The sequence below is a fragment of the Castor canadensis genome, chromosome 17 (assembly GCF_047511655.1).
Source record: "Castor canadensis chromosome 17, mCasCan1.hap1v2, whole genome shotgun sequence".
Classification (NCBI taxonomy): Eukaryota; Metazoa; Chordata; class Mammalia; order Rodentia; family Castoridae; genus Castor; species Castor canadensis.
This window is the reverse complement of record NC_133402.1, coordinates 62340400-62355740: the sequence shown is the minus strand read 5'-3', so window position 1 is coordinate 62355740 and position 15341 is coordinate 62340400. Positions and strand designations below refer to the sequence as shown.

Sequence of the window (15341 nt, the reverse complement as noted above, 5' to 3'; positions counted from 1 at the left end):
AGTGGGCCAGATCATGCTGGTTTCTTATGTATATTATATAGTATTTAAGGCTTCAGAATTCTGAAAATCCTTCCACAAAAAGCATAATGTAAACCAGTTGTTTTGAACTTTATCATGTTTGATCTATTATAATCACATTTTTATCTTTACATTATCCTGTAACTTTTATATAAGTTACATGCTTTAATTATAGACTTAATTATCTCCTGATGCTAATTTTGATTTAAGCTTTGCTACTTTACAGAGTGGATCTTCCAATAATTCACTCTGTTTTCATCATCTGACTAATTCCAGGGTATGTGCACCAGAAGAAACCACATTTCACCTGCTACACTTGTCTTTAATGAGAGAGTATATTGACTATGAGTTTTCAGTGTTAAAAGTAAGTACTACTACAGCCATGGACCAAGTATTGTGTGCAGAAATTTCCATAAGCTTTCATTTTGTTCTCCATTTGCTATAGGAAAAGATCACATTTAAATATGACATTGAAAGAATTATAGATGACTGGATTTTGATGGGATTTCTTGTTGGCAATGATTTTATCCCTCATCTACCTCATTTACACATTAGTCATGATGCACTCCCTCTTCTTTATGGAACATATATTACCATTCTGCCAGAACTTGGAGGTAAGAAAATTTTAATATTCATTTGTGGCTTTGTTCATTTAGTATCAGACAACCCTAAAAATGTCACTCAATTTATTAGATTATTGTATGGATAAGTAAAGTGGGAGAACATCAAGGTTTCTTTTAGTCTGAGGTACCAAGTCTAAAATGGCCACTGAAATGGTCATTTTCAGGGATTCCCAAGGAAAGAAAGTGGCCAGGGTTAAGCAACCTCACTTACTGATAGCTAACTAATCGTTGTCTTTAATTCCCCAAGAAAGTCAACAGAACTCACTGGTTTTGCTTAGCTCCCTTCATATTTAATTGTGGAAATTCTCTTGCTCCAAATGGATATGCATCAAAGTATTTAATATGAAGAAAGGGTTTTCCAGTTAAAATAGAAAATCGACAAAATTGTGGCATGATTAAAACACAGCAGAATAGCAGGACATTGCCCCGTTTGTTTTATTTTCTTTGAGATAGGCAGGGTCTCACTTCAGGGTCTCACTTGAGCCCAGGTGGGCCTCAAACTCACTGTGTAGCCCAGGCTGGCCTCAAGCCTCCTGCTTTTGCCTCCTGAGTGCTGGAATTATAGGCATGCACCACCACCCTAGCTACTCCTTCTCTTAAGTTAACAAATCAAATCAAGTGATCTGAACAGATTGTAGAATATACTTAGTTTACTTGTTACCAAGTGTTGGAAATATGGAAGGATTATTATTATGTGACTATGGATTTCTTACACTTTGCTTTAGTATGTACATACTGTATGTTATGTAACATGAAGATCATAGAAACTTGAGCTGGTTCATATCCAGTCCAACAGAGTGGTTTTTCTTCATTACTGGAATGTTAACATTCAACAACTTGTGAAGAGAATTTTGTAGAATTATTTAGAAAAAAATGATGTCAACTTGAGTACAAGTTTAGGTTTTGTTTCTTCTAGGTTACATTAATGAAGGTGGGCATCTCAACTTACCTCGATTTGAGAAGTACCTTGTGAAACTATCAGAGGTAACTAACTGAAAGTTCTTGTTTTCCTATCTCAGGGCAGCTATAAATGGTCAGTAATCAATTATGTAATACCAGAAGAAAAATGTTTTTATAACTCTGTTCCAATTGTTCATTCTGTGTAACTTCACCCAAATTCTATTTTATTTGCTTTTTATGGTTAATTTTCAGAGTGAAAAATGAGGTCACCATGTGTATAAAAAAGTAACATTCTCCAATTTCCTATGCCCCAGAAATAGTCATGTTAAAAGTTTGGTTTGTATCCTTCCATTTTTAAATGAACCTACCTGTTTGTATGCAGTTTGATCGAGAGCACTTCAGTGAAGTATTTGTGGACCTCAAGTGGTTTGAGAGCAAAGTCGGTAACAAGTACCTCAACGAAGCGGCAGGTGTGGCAGCAGAAGAAGCCAGGAGCTACAAGGAGAAGAAAAAATCAAAGGTGGCCATTTTTTACATGTCCTTTCATTTTGTTAGCTGTAAAAGTAAACCTGATTTTCCTTTTTTCTCATTTTCCTTCTTATGATTTTGGGGTCACCGCATTTCATTTTCTTTTCTTTTTCTGTAAGATCTAAACATTGCTTTGCTTTTTTTTTTTCCTCTATTAGATTCTAACATTTAGATCTGTTCCTTCAAAGTCATTTTCTTATTTTCACCCTTTTGGGAACCTATATGCACAAAACTCCTTGGCTTCCCCCGCCTTAGTTCAGTCACCACATATATTTTAAAATCATCTTTCAATGAATTTAGTTATTTTTGTGCAATTTAACAGCACTGCAGTCTTTCAGAATTATGCAGCTAACATCAAAGACACCAGGCAGGAATAGTGTGGGGTTGGTAGAAGCCCAGAGGTTGGATGAACAAGGGAAGTAGGAAGCTGGAATGGGAATCACTGTCAGTAGTGAGGCAGTCAGAAAATGGACAGAAGACAGCACTGTGATCACAGGGAACGGGCAGACCATATCAGATATGGTAAGATGGAGGAATTGTGAAGAGCACCTGTGTTGTGTGGAGGAGAAATGAAGAAGCAGGAGATGGAAGAGTCTTAAGAAGGACAGGATTCAGAAAGAGAGAAAATAGATATCTGGAAACACTGAATTCAAGCATGAACAGATAAATGGTGTTAACAATAGTTGACAGTTTGATGTGTTAAAATTGATAAAATTGATATAAAAATGATTATATTGATTGTATTCTTTTTCTACGTAAATGGGATATTCCTGAAGTACATTCTTGGAACACATATAAATACACATATACATATATATAAACACACACACACACACACACACACACACACACACACATACTGTATTAGCAATACAGAGGATTAAACTGAGGAAGGACCTCATACCTGCTCAGCAAATGCTCTTCCACTTTAACCATGTTCCAGCCCTTACTGCTTTAGTTTAATTTTTGTAGAGGTCTCACACTTTTGCCCAAGGCCAGCCTTGGACAATGATCTTCCTACCTCCACCTCTTGAGTAGCTGGGATTACAGGCATGCACTACCATACCCAGCTATATTTTTCTTTTGTATTGATGACATTTATTATAGATCTTTGGCCTGAATTCTAAGTTACACATAATAAAAGTGTATAGCTTTAGAAAACAATTCATAACAGAAATACATTTATGCATTATTTCAGTATTATTTTAAAATAAGCTTTTAAAAAGTATCTTTTAAGGATTATTTCAGTCATTTTCAGCATTTTTGAAATTTCCTATTTAAATGTCTGAGTTTGAAATATTTATTATCATTCATTCTGTGATGATGTATAATTCTTATAGGGCCAGGAAAATTCTATGTGTTGGGCTGCGTTAGACAAAACTGAAGGCGAGGTGGTAGCTTGTAAGGGTGAGTACAAACTATCTCGTAATGCTTTTCTTTGACAGAATAGTGGTTTTCCTTTTCTTTATTAATACTAATCAGTAATATTGGATTAGACAGGTCCTAAGATAGCTTACAGGATCATCTTTGATATGCACTCATTAGAGTGTTAAGTGGAAAACAGGACATTCGTGATTGTCAATCACTGTCTTTCTGACTTTTTCCCAGATAATTTAGAAGATGAGACGGAAGATGATGATCTATTTGAAACTGAATTTAGACAATATAAAAGAACATACTACATGACAAAGATGGGAGTTGACGTAGTTTCTGAGTATGTATTTGCCAAACCTTTTCTCTTTAAAGTAGAAAAAAATGAGCCTTGCTCCAGTGGCTCATACCTGTAATTCCAGCTACTCAGGAGGCGGAGATCCAGAGGATCTCGGTTTGAAACCAGCCCAGGCAAACAGTTCTCAAGACTATCTCGAAAAACTCTTCACAAAAATAGGACTGGCGGAGTAGCTCAAGGTGAAGGCACTGAGTTCAAGCCCCAGTACCGCAAAAAAAAAAAAAAAAAATTAGACTTTGCAGTCCTTTAGAAAACAACATAACTTTGACAAAGTGGTAGGAGAAAAGGGTTTTTGGGTTTTGTAAGTTGTTATTGTGGATTTTATCAATATGATATGTTTGGGTAGAAGGCAATATTCTGGCATGCATTATATTCCTGTACTACAAAATTGCCAAATAGAAATACTGTCCTTATATAAAACGGTGTTCATTTACATGGTAACATTTGGTTTTTGAGAAACAAGGCTAGATGGGCGTCTTGTTCAGCAGATGTAGTACTTTTCACAGGTTGTTCTACCTGCTTCACCGGAACTTCCTGATTTGCAACCTTTCCATCCTCACTATTTAAGTGAGTAATAGTTTCACTTTACAAAAAAACTCATTGAACTAAATCTTGACACTTTAAACCAAGGGTTTACTAGATTGAATTATTAAATATCCATAGCAGGCTTAGTTTTTGGTTTTTTTTTTTCAATACTGGGGTTTGAACTTAAGATCTTGCACTTACTAGGGAAGCACTTTACCAATTGATCCATACTCTTTTGCGTCAGTTATTTTTCAGGTAGGATCATATTTGAAGCACGATTTTCCTCATCTCTGCCTCCCAAGAAGCTGGGATAACAAGTGAGCAGTTAGGATTATCAGTGTGTGCCACCATTCCTAGCCGAGGTTTAACTCTATTGATAGTCATTTTGGTAAATTATAAGGCAGGCATGCCATGTGACAAGATAGAATTTTTCAATATTTTTGGAATTTTTTTTCTTATAATTTTCAGGCATCATGATTTTAGCTAATTCATTGATTACATAAACTACTTGAGGTCAAATGTAGTATCAGTGGATTTGCTGCACAGGCACTGCCTGTCTCTAAAGATTAATGTTGTAACAGCAATGCTGCTTGTGTTTTCAGTGACTTTCTGGCTGATCAGGCTGCACGATACGTTCAGGCAATCCAGTGGATTTTGCATTACTACTATCACGGAGTCCAGTCCTGGAGCTGGTGAGAGCACACCTTCTTAATGACCTCTGCTGCTGGTGGAGTCTCACAGAAGCATCGCTTTCCCTTTCATTTCTACTTAGCATATTATTGTTTCAAAACACAAACAATGAAGTTTAAATGGAATACAAGAAATCTCTTTCTTACATGGAAATAACTTAAAATGACTTTTGTTTAAGAAAGCTGCTTCTAGCCCTAGTACATTACACATAATAAAAGGTCTTTGTGCATCTAAGGATGTAAAATTTTCTATCAGAGTAAGTCAAGCCCGGGTTACAGCTCAGTGGTAATGCAGTTGTCGACCATGGACAAGGCCCGGGGTTCATCCCTAGCACAAACTAAAAGATGAATTGGCATGGCAAGGCTTTACTGACTGTTCAGTCTGAATGATAGTGATGTGGAAGTGTTTATTGTAGTCTCTGCATTTTTTTTCTTTGGAAAAGAAAATTCTCTAACTGGAATATATATATATATTGGCTATACTGAGGTTTGAATTCAGGGCCTCAAGCTTGCTAAGCAAGCAGTCTACCACTTAAGGCACACCTACAGTCCCAAAACAAGTGTTTCTTTGTTTCAACATTTTTCTTTTCTTTTTTTTTTTTTACAGTAGTGGGATTTGAACTCAAGACCTTGTACTGGCTTGGCAGGCACTCTACAACTTGAGCCTTGACCCCAACCCTAATAGGAATAATTTTTGAAGAATGAGCTAGTTGTATATTAGGCGGGTTTAGTAAAAAGAAAGGAATTTGCTCTTACTGAAAATAGTGATAATTCACCATCTCTCTCTTACTCCTTGTATTAGACTTTTTGTTACTGTAACAAAATACCTGATAGAACAATGTAAAAAGAGGAAAGATTTGTTTTGACTCACAGTTTGAGAGTTTTTAGTCCATGGTTGGCAGCTCCATTGCTTCTTGTCCATAGTGAGATAGAGCATCACTGTAGGAGTGCAGGGAAGAGCAGAGTTAGTCACCTCATAGCAGCCAGAAAGCAGAGAGCAGAGACATCAGAGAGGCTCAAACAAGATACAACCCCCAGGACACACCCAGTGGCCTATTTTCTCCAGCTATACCCATCTCCTAAAGTTTCCAGAACCTCCCAAAACAGCAATACCAGGTAGGAGAGCAAGCCTTTAATACATGAGCTTGTTTCAAGGATACTTCATATCCAAATCATAACACTCCCTATTCTAGCAAATTCCATCTACATTGCCAAGCCATCTACCAAATAGAAAGATGGCAAACCAGAAATGAGGCACTGAGAAGTAAAGCTATAGGTTGATGGCTCGGCTCTGTTTGTTTTCAAAGCACTTCAGCGCTCTGTTTCTGAGCACCATCCAGCAAAACAAACCCATGCAAAACAATGTGGCACTGGTTATGAATTCTTTAGAGCAGTCTGTGAAAAAGTGTTTTTACAGTCACTAATGCAGCATTCTCAGGGCCCCTCCAGAGGGTGAGCTAATAAAAACAAGAGGGTTAATAAGTTATTCCTACTGTATCACCAGATGGTAGCACCAGGCACTTGCTTGTGTGTAAAGTGAAAGTTACATTCTCCTGTTCCAGGAAAAATTCAGCCTGAGAAAGGCTAAACTCTCTTCCTGAGGTCATTCACCCACGACGCACTTCTAAACCTCTGCTTCCAGAGGCTGTGTGTCTTACATTATTCACATGTCATTCTTAGCCTGACCTTCCTCATCCTTTTGAAATGTGTGGGATATAAAAGCATTTCTGTCATCCTTTTTTTTTTGTGGGGGGGCGGGGGGATTGTTTTTTGTTTTGGTATCCTAAGTCAAACAACCAGAGCATATTGGAATTATTTTAATTGTGGTCAAAGCTTTGAAAAAAATATTTATGCCACCAGGTGCAGTGGCTAAAGCCTGTAATCCTATCTACTCAGAATGTGGAGATCAGGAGGATCACAGTTTGAAGCCATCCTGGGCAAAAAGTTTGCAAGACCCCATTTCAACCAGTAAAAGTTGGACATGGTGCTATGTGCCTGCCATCCCAGTACATAGAAAGCACAGGAAGATCGTGGTCCAGGCCGTCCTGGGCATAGAGTGAGGCCCATCTCAAAATAACCAATGCAAAAAGGCTGCGGACATGGCTCAAGCAGTAGAGTACCTGCCTGGCAAGCTAGCACAAGGCTCTGAGTTCAAACCTTAGTACCACCAAAAAAAAATAATACCTATAAAGATGAGAAGGTATTTAAAATTTTAGTGTGCAACATATGCTTTAATATTTATTACAGATATAATAATTCAAAAATAAAATTTCAAAAGCACACTGGTAATGCCATACAAGCTCAGACTCACTGTTCTTCCTCCCATCCTGTGACCTAATTGGAGTTTTGATCAGAATATTCAGCTGCTTCCAGCCCCTTGCTTGGAAGTCCTAGGGCCAAGTGAGAAGACTGAAACTCTTCTGACTACCTTAATATTATGCATGCTACTGGATATGGGGTTTAAGCATTTTGGGATTTAAAGGAAGCATTACAAAACCAGATTGGTGGCACATACTTAAAATTTCAGCACTCAGGAGGCAGAGGCAAGAGAATGGTGAGTTGGAAACCAGCCTCTGTTACCTAGTGAGATCCTGCCTCTATCCACCACTACTCCCCCAAATTAAATAAATACAATATTTGTTGCCATCACAGAACCTGTATTTTCTATCAGGGCTCATTTCTCATATTCAAAGGGTAGAATTATGGGTGATACTTAATTTTTCATTAAAATTATTTAAAATAAATAGAAAAGTGGTTAATATTGACCTATTTTATAAAGTATTCTGTTGTTTGAAAGTTGTTTTGTTTTGTAGGTACTATCCCTATCACTATGCGCCTTTCCTGTCTGACATCCGCAACATCAGTGCACTTGAGATACACTTTGAACTGGGAAGGCCGTTTAAGCCATTTGAGCAGCTTCTTGCCGTACTTCCAGCAGCTAGCAAAAATTTACTTCCTGCGTGTTACCAGGTGAGTTTTAGATTTGAATTTTTATGTCCTTTTTAATTAAGAGTTTCTTATCCAAATCTAGAAACGATAGTTCCCAAATTTCTTTTAGTAGCTAAACATACTTATTTTCAGTTTTAAATACAGAATTTCTTTAGCAAGTCCCTTGAAAAGTAATTCCTTAATTTTTTACTTGCTTTGTTTTATAAATACAAACTCCATAAACCATTCAGAACCTACCATCTTCGTTTTTAACACTTTTAAACACATTTTTTTTGTAGTAAAAGTGATAGTAAAGCTTATTAGGAAAGGAATTTAGTATAACAGAATAAAAGTGGGGAATAAAGGGAGAAACAGTGACTTCTCCCCATGCAGGGAAAGGGAGTAAAAGACTCCCACATCTTTAATTTGACTCTACACTGGAGAAGGTAAGCAAAAACTGATACAGTCAGAAGCCGTCTCCTTTGTCCACACATCAATAGATCCATTCCTGCTTCTCACCCTCTTCCTGTTAGAATAGGATGATTCTAATAAGTCATTTATCAGCAAGGCCTCAGTATACATTTAAACATTAAGCATTTCGCTCACCATCTCTAGCAATAAAGGAAATGCAAAGTAAAACCACGCTAAGATTCCACCTCACCCCGTTAGAATAGCCATCATCAGCAACACCACCAACAACAGGTGTTGGCGAGGATGCGGGGAAAAAGGAACCCTCTTACACTGTTGGTGGGAATGTAGACTAGTACAACCACTCTGGAAAAAAATTTGGAGGCTACTTAAAAAGCTAGACATTGATCTACCATTTGATCCAGCAATACCACTCTTGGGGATATACCCAAAAACTGTGACACAGGTTACTCCAGAGGCACCTGCACACCCATGTTTATTGCAGCACTATTCACAATAGCCAAGTTATGGAAACAGCCAAGATGCCCCACCACCAACGAATGGATTAAGAAAATGTGGTATCTTTACACAATGGAATTCTATGCAGCCATGAAGAAGAACGAAATGTTATCATTCGCTGGTAAATGGATGGAATTGGAGAACATCATGCTGAGTGAGGTTAGCCTGGCCCAAAAGACCAAAAATCGTATGTTCTCCCTCATATGTGGACATTAGATCAAGGGCAAACACAACAAGGGGATTGGACTATGAGCACATGATAAAAGCGAGAGCACACAAGGGAGGGGTGAGGATAGGTAAGACACCTAAAAAACTAGCTAGCATTTGTTGCCCTTAATGCAGAGAAACTAAAGCAGATACCTTAAAAGCAACTGAGGCCAATAGGAAAAGGGGAACAGGTACTAGAGAAAAGGTAAGATCAAAAAGAATTAACCTAGAAGGTAACACCCACACACAGGAAATCAATGTGAGTCAATGCCTTGTATAGCTATCCTTATCTCAACCAGCAAAAACCCTTGTCCCTTCCTGTTATTGCTTATACTCTGTCTACAACAAAATTAGAAATAAGGGCAAAATAGTTTCTGCTGGGTATTGAGGGGGTGGGGGGTAGGGGGAAGGGGCGGAGTGGGTGGTAAGGGAGGGGGTGGGGGCAGGGGTGAGAAATGAACCAAGCCTTGTGTGCACATATGAATAATAAAAGAAAAAGAAAAAAAAAGAAAACATTAAGCATTTCATTTGTCAGGTTGAAAGACTTCTTGATTAGTATATCTCACTTAACAAAAAAAAAGAAAGGGTCATCAATTTACACTAAGCCTAACAAGCAGATTATGAAAGCAAACTTCATTCAGTGCTTCCCAGGGCGTTTGCTCTTCTGATTCAATGGAATTGAATTCAATCAGAGGAACTGGATCAGATATACACATCACATCCTTTGCTGCTCTAACAGTGTTCAGGTTCCTTTCTGTATCATTCTGTACTTCAACCTGTCCTTGACTCTAGCCTCCAGCTCCCTTTCTTCATAAGTTTCTTTGATGCTTTTCTTTTCCTTCTTCAACTACACTAGTGATACTCACAGTAAGTGTATTGCAGCATCTGTTTCCCTTGCTCAGTACTTATGCCATTTATTTCTTTAAAAAAAAATTTTTTTTTTGGAGGTACTGGGGTTTGAACTCAGGCCTCACACTTGCTGACAGGTGCTTTGCCACTTCAGCCACTCCACCAACCCCTAAAAAAAAAATTTTATATTGACATCTTCTGTATTCACTTCCTATGCTTTCTTTGCATGAGACATCTGTTTCTTTCACTGTCTACTTCTTTTGTAAATTCTGTAATAAAAATCTGTGTCATTTCTCTTTGATACTATTTGAAACATGACTCTTTTTCTTTGATACTATTGGTACAGTGGCTCTTAGATTTTAAAATTTCTTTTTATGTTATCTTGGATGACAGTTGTATTAATTGAATCAGTAGTTTAGGACATGAAGGTAAATTGTTACGTTGATGTTAAAACTGCTTGTGAGGGGCTCACAGAGTGGCTCAAGTGGAAGAGTGCCTGCCTAGCAAGCCTGAGACCCTGAGTTCAAACTCCAGTGCTGCCAAAAAAAAAAAAAAATTATGAAACTGCTTGTGAAATGAAATATGAAGTCTGAATACAAAAACATAATTTTTTAATAGAGTGAAAAGACAATAAATGTGACAAAATGAAAGTTCATAGTACAGATGTTTTTCTTCATAACTAGGTTAATGAAACAGAAGAGCAATCAGCAGTGAAATTAGAATGCTTTTAGTTTCCAAGCATGGTGGTACATACCTATAATCCCAGCATTACGAGGCAAAGGCAGAAGGATCTCAAGTTCAAGGCCAGCCTGGACTATATAGCAGGACCCTGTCTCAAGCAACTAAGGAAAAAAAATTTCTTTTAGTTGGAATTCAAAATATAGCAAGTACATTTCAACATATCTAAAATATAAAAATTTAGTTCACTTAGAAATTTTTACATGCAGCATTTGAGGAAATATGAGTGTGTTAATAAAAAGCTATATTGGTAGTCTTATTTCACTCATTCTCTTATATTTTCACAGCATTTGATGACCAGTGAGGACTCACCAATTATAGAATATTATCCTCCTGATTTTAAAACTGACCTAAATGGAAAACAACAGGAATGGGAAGCTGTGGTATTGATACCTTTTATTGATGAGGTCAGTGCATAAAATAATTATTCATACACACACATTCTTAATCAGATTATTTCACAAAAGGTAGTAATCAGTTTTAATTACCATTTATGTTTTGTTAATGAGATTTACGTATGTTCTTCATTGTGTGCATCAAAACTTCTAGGAATGCTAATAATAAGGCTGGAGTAGCTTTACAAATACTGGACAAAGTAAATAGAATTCAGAACAAGAACTATTAACCAGATGTAAAGAGGGATATTTCAGGACCAAGCATGGTGGTACATGCCTGTAATCCCAGCTGTGCAGGAAGCATAAATAGGAACATTGGCCTGAATACAAAAGTGCACATATTCAAAAAATACCTAACAAAAAAAATGACTGGGGTCGTGACTCAAGTTGTGGAGCACCCGCCTAGCCCGCAAGCCCAAGGCCCTGAGTTCAAAACCCCATACTACAAAAAAAAAGGTGGGGGGGGGTTTTCAAAAGCACAAGTAACAATTCAGCATACATACGGTGAGATTACAGGATTTTTATACTTTTAACCCTTGTCTTCATTAAATATTTACATTCAGAAGCGATTGTTGGAAGCCATGGAAACGTGTAACCACTCCCTCAAAATAGAAGAGAGAAAGAGAAACCAACATAGTGAGTGCCTAATGTGCTGGTATGATAGAGACACAGAATTCACCTATTCCTCTCCCTGGCCAGAAAAATTCCCTGCCATAGAACGGTGCTGTACAAGGTATGTTATCTGATAATTTGTTGACAACAAAAGAACCTTCTCACACACACACCAAAGAAAAATAAATAAACAAAAATTTTGACAGAGTCCATTGATAACTAATGAATTGGGTATGGTGACTTGAGCCTGTTGTCCCAGCCACTTGGCAGAAGTGGTAAGACCATCCTGGGCAACATAGCCAGGGAGCCACTGTCTCAAAAAGAAGGCAATTCATTTAGGTAGGTCGACTTGCCAAGGATTGTAGCATCTTTCACACTTGTTGCCATAGCTCCCCACTTTAGTCAAAATCTAATTTGCTCTGATTTCTGTTACACTTTGGTATTTTTTCTCTTTAGTGATTTGTATTGTTTTATGAGGCACCTTGCTATGCTAGCAGGGAACTCACTGTAGCCCAGGCTGGCTTTGAATTTGTGACTCTCTTGCCTCGGCCTCATGAGTGCTGGGATCACAGGTTCATGCCACCATTCCCAGATTCATTCCTCTCTTTAAAAGCAAGGATGACTGTTGTGAAGTAGTAAAGAGAAGGTTAAAAGAATGTGCCTGTAGTGTTTAAATTTTTTAAAACACCTTCATTTATTTTCTAGGTATAAAGTCATATCATTAGATGCTTGGCGTGTAGACATCAACAAGAACAAAATAACCAAAGTCAACCAGAAGGCGCTGTATTTCTGTGGATTCCCTACTCTGAAACACATCAAGCATAAAGTCAGTGCTATTTAGTTCACAAATTTTTCACTTTATTAACTGTGAAGTGATTGTGGCGAAAGAATTAAAATTAAATTCTTTTAATTCTTTTAAAGTTTTTTTTGAAGAAAAGTGGTGTTCAAGTATTCCAGCAAAGCAGTCGTGGAGAGAACATGATGTTGGAGATTTTAGTGAGTACAGACTTAGATGAACTTGTAAGTACTTATCTTTCATTTATTAGATGCTTAGTGTGCATGAAACTGTGCCTGCCAAGGTGTTTACCAAAGAGCAATAACATGCTCTTAAGACCAGAATTAAAACAAAGAAGCAGTTACACAAAATAGATTGCAGTTTTTAAGAACCTGTATAATTGTATCACAATGAGCAAAATTTTTGAAAAAAGAGATAAGCCAATAGTCAAGTACAGAATTGTGAGTGCGGATTAGGCTTGAGAGGAGCACTTGAAACATGTTAGGGCAAAGAGGAGAAAGGGAGAGGAAAGGCATTCACATAGAAATACCGCAAGCTGGGAGTTTTGATCAAAAAGAAGTGTAAATTGTCTCATTCTTTTTAACCTTTTTATATGTCTGAAATATTTAATAATTTTTCTTTTTTTAGATAAAAGTGACATATTTGAGGAGAAGGAATAGATAGACCTGACTGAAACAAAGGAAATAGTGGAAGATAAGGTTGAAAAACAGATTGAGGTCAGATTATGGAAGACCTTGAATACCAGGCTAAGGAGTTTATACTTTTATTTTTCTGTAATGGTTTATCTTGAAATCGGTATTTTCATAAAGATTAATTTGGTGGCAATATCACAGAGTAAATTGCACAAAAGAGAAATGAAAGAAAATGGGGAAACCTGCAAGTCCATAGGTTGTAGCATTAGGTGATAAGGGTATGAATTGTGGAAGTATCAATAGATCTGGAAGAAAAGCAGAATTAAAATTGATTTTATTTGTTCAAATATGGGAGGCAAAAAAGATGAAATTAGTAGATATTAACCTAAGCTGTCTAGGTTAATTAACTAGTTAATAGTTGTAGCTTCCTAGGCTAGAAAAGTTAAAACAGGAAAAGTTTCTGCCTTAGGAGAATTAATGATAAATGATGATGAAATTTTGAGGTGATACACTAAAAAGTCTAATTGGAGCTGCCCTGCCAGCCTTTCCGAACTGGCGTTCTACACGAGACATTAGCCCTCATGCCCCAAGTTCGTTGTGTAATAAATGAACTTACGTTCTGTGCATTTACAACGATATTAGTTATGTACTATCCTTAGAAGATTTGAGAAAATAGTCGTGTGTGTGTGTATATATGTGTTCTCTGATTCATATGAAGAAACTCAAAAAGGCTGCTGATAATACAGTTAAAATTCTGGAGTTAAGAGATTGGAGAGAGACAGGGCTATACATGTTATCAACAGAGAATTGAGACTCATTTCCCTAAAGAAGAGGTACACTGAATGGTCCTCATCTCAACATTAAGAAATACTCCCAATTATAATGGAGACATAAAAGTGACAGTGAACACTGAAGTAAGAAAGAATGATTTCCAAGTTAAGTAATATCACAGAGGCATACAGTACTAGTTATGTGCTGCGTATATTTATTTTTTTTCTTTTATTATTCATATGTGCATACAAGGCTTGGTTCATTTCTCCCCCCTGCCCCCACCTCCTCCCTTACCACCCACTCCGCCCCCTCCTTCTCCCCCCACCTCAATACCCAGCAGAAACTATTTTGCCCTTATTTCTAATTTTGTTGTAGAGAGAGTATAAGCAATAATAGGAAGGAACAAGGGTTTTTGCTGGTTGAGATAAGGATAGCTATACAAGGCATTGACTCACATTGATTTCCTATGCGTGGGTGTTACCTTCTAGGTTAATTCTTTTTGATCTTACCTTTTCTGTAGTTCCTCTTCCCCTTTTCCTATTGGCCTCAGTTGCTTTTAAGGTATCTGCTTTAGTTTCTCTGCGTTAAGGGCAACAAATGCTAGCTAATTTTTTAGGTGTCTTACCTATCCTCACCCCTCCCTTGTGTGCTCTCGCTTTTATCATGTGCTGATAGTCCAATCCCATTGTTGTGTTTGCCCTTGATCTAATGTCCACATATGAGGGAGAACATATGATTTTTGGTCTTTTGAGCCAGGCTAACCTCACTCAGAATGATGTTCTCCAATTCCATCCATTTACCAGAGAATGATAACATTTCATTCTTCTTCATGGTTGCATAAAATTCCATTGTGTATAGATACCACATTTTCTTAATCCATTCGTTGGTGGTGGGGCATCTTGGCTGTTTCCATAACTTGGCTATTGTGAATAGTGCGTGCTGTGTATATTTAAAAGGAATTAAAAACTCAGTGCCTTAAGAATTTGTCCATTAGGTGGAGACAGAACTCCAATTTCTAAAGACTGGGAGATAAGAAGTAAAGATAGACTAAGTAGATAGGAAGTAAAGGTAGCAGGTATTGAGCCCTGAATCAAGAAATACATCACTGACAAGAAGGCTAGAGACATACCTGTAGGTAAAGAAGAGGCAGCTCATAAAAGCAAGCCCTATGCAAAACGGAGGTAGAGCTGATGGAGAAATGAAGTCTTAGAGCCACTGCAGCTGAAAAGGATGTTTATGATAGCAAGACCCCACAGGAAGTAGTAAGGGATTTCATCTACAGCTTAAATGAAAGGGTTAATTTGAGAAAGGAGGACACTTTCTTCAAAAACTGTATGAAAGAGTGAGAGAAGGAAACAAGAACTAATATATAGAAGGGAAAAGAATAATTGAAGGAGCCTAGTTCTAATGTTGAAGCTTGTTTGATTTTTCAGAATATTCTGTAGTTCTGTTGTTTTCTAGATTCCCTTATAAA

General features: G+C 37.3%; 1 protein-coding gene across 2 annotated transcripts in view; it reads left to right on the top strand.

Annotated features, from left to right (window-relative positions):
* The window catches only part of Xrn1 (5'-3' exoribonuclease 1), a 101742-nt gene that overhangs the window by 16753 nt on the left and 69648 nt on the right, over window positions 1–15341 (top strand). For both annotated transcript variants that reach the window (XM_074059642.1, XM_074059641.1), the window contains exons 7-18: window positions 295–382; window positions 464–632; window positions 1558–1625; window positions 1924–2061; window positions 3410–3476; window positions 3678–3783; window positions 4926–5015; window positions 7826–7982; window positions 10949–11068; window positions 11620–11789; window positions 12374–12494; window positions 12590–12688. In XM_074059642.1, the coding sequence (XP_073915743.1) occupies window positions 295–382; window positions 464–632; window positions 1558–1625; window positions 1924–2061; window positions 3410–3476; window positions 3678–3783; window positions 4926–5015; window positions 7826–7982; window positions 10949–11068; window positions 11620–11789; window positions 12374–12494; window positions 12590–12688 (1393 nt within the window). The remainder of the gene's footprint in view (window positions 1–294; window positions 383–463; window positions 633–1557; window positions 1626–1923; window positions 2062–3409; window positions 3477–3677; window positions 3784–4925; window positions 5016–7825; window positions 7983–10948; window positions 11069–11619; window positions 11790–12373; window positions 12495–12589; window positions 12689–15341) is intronic.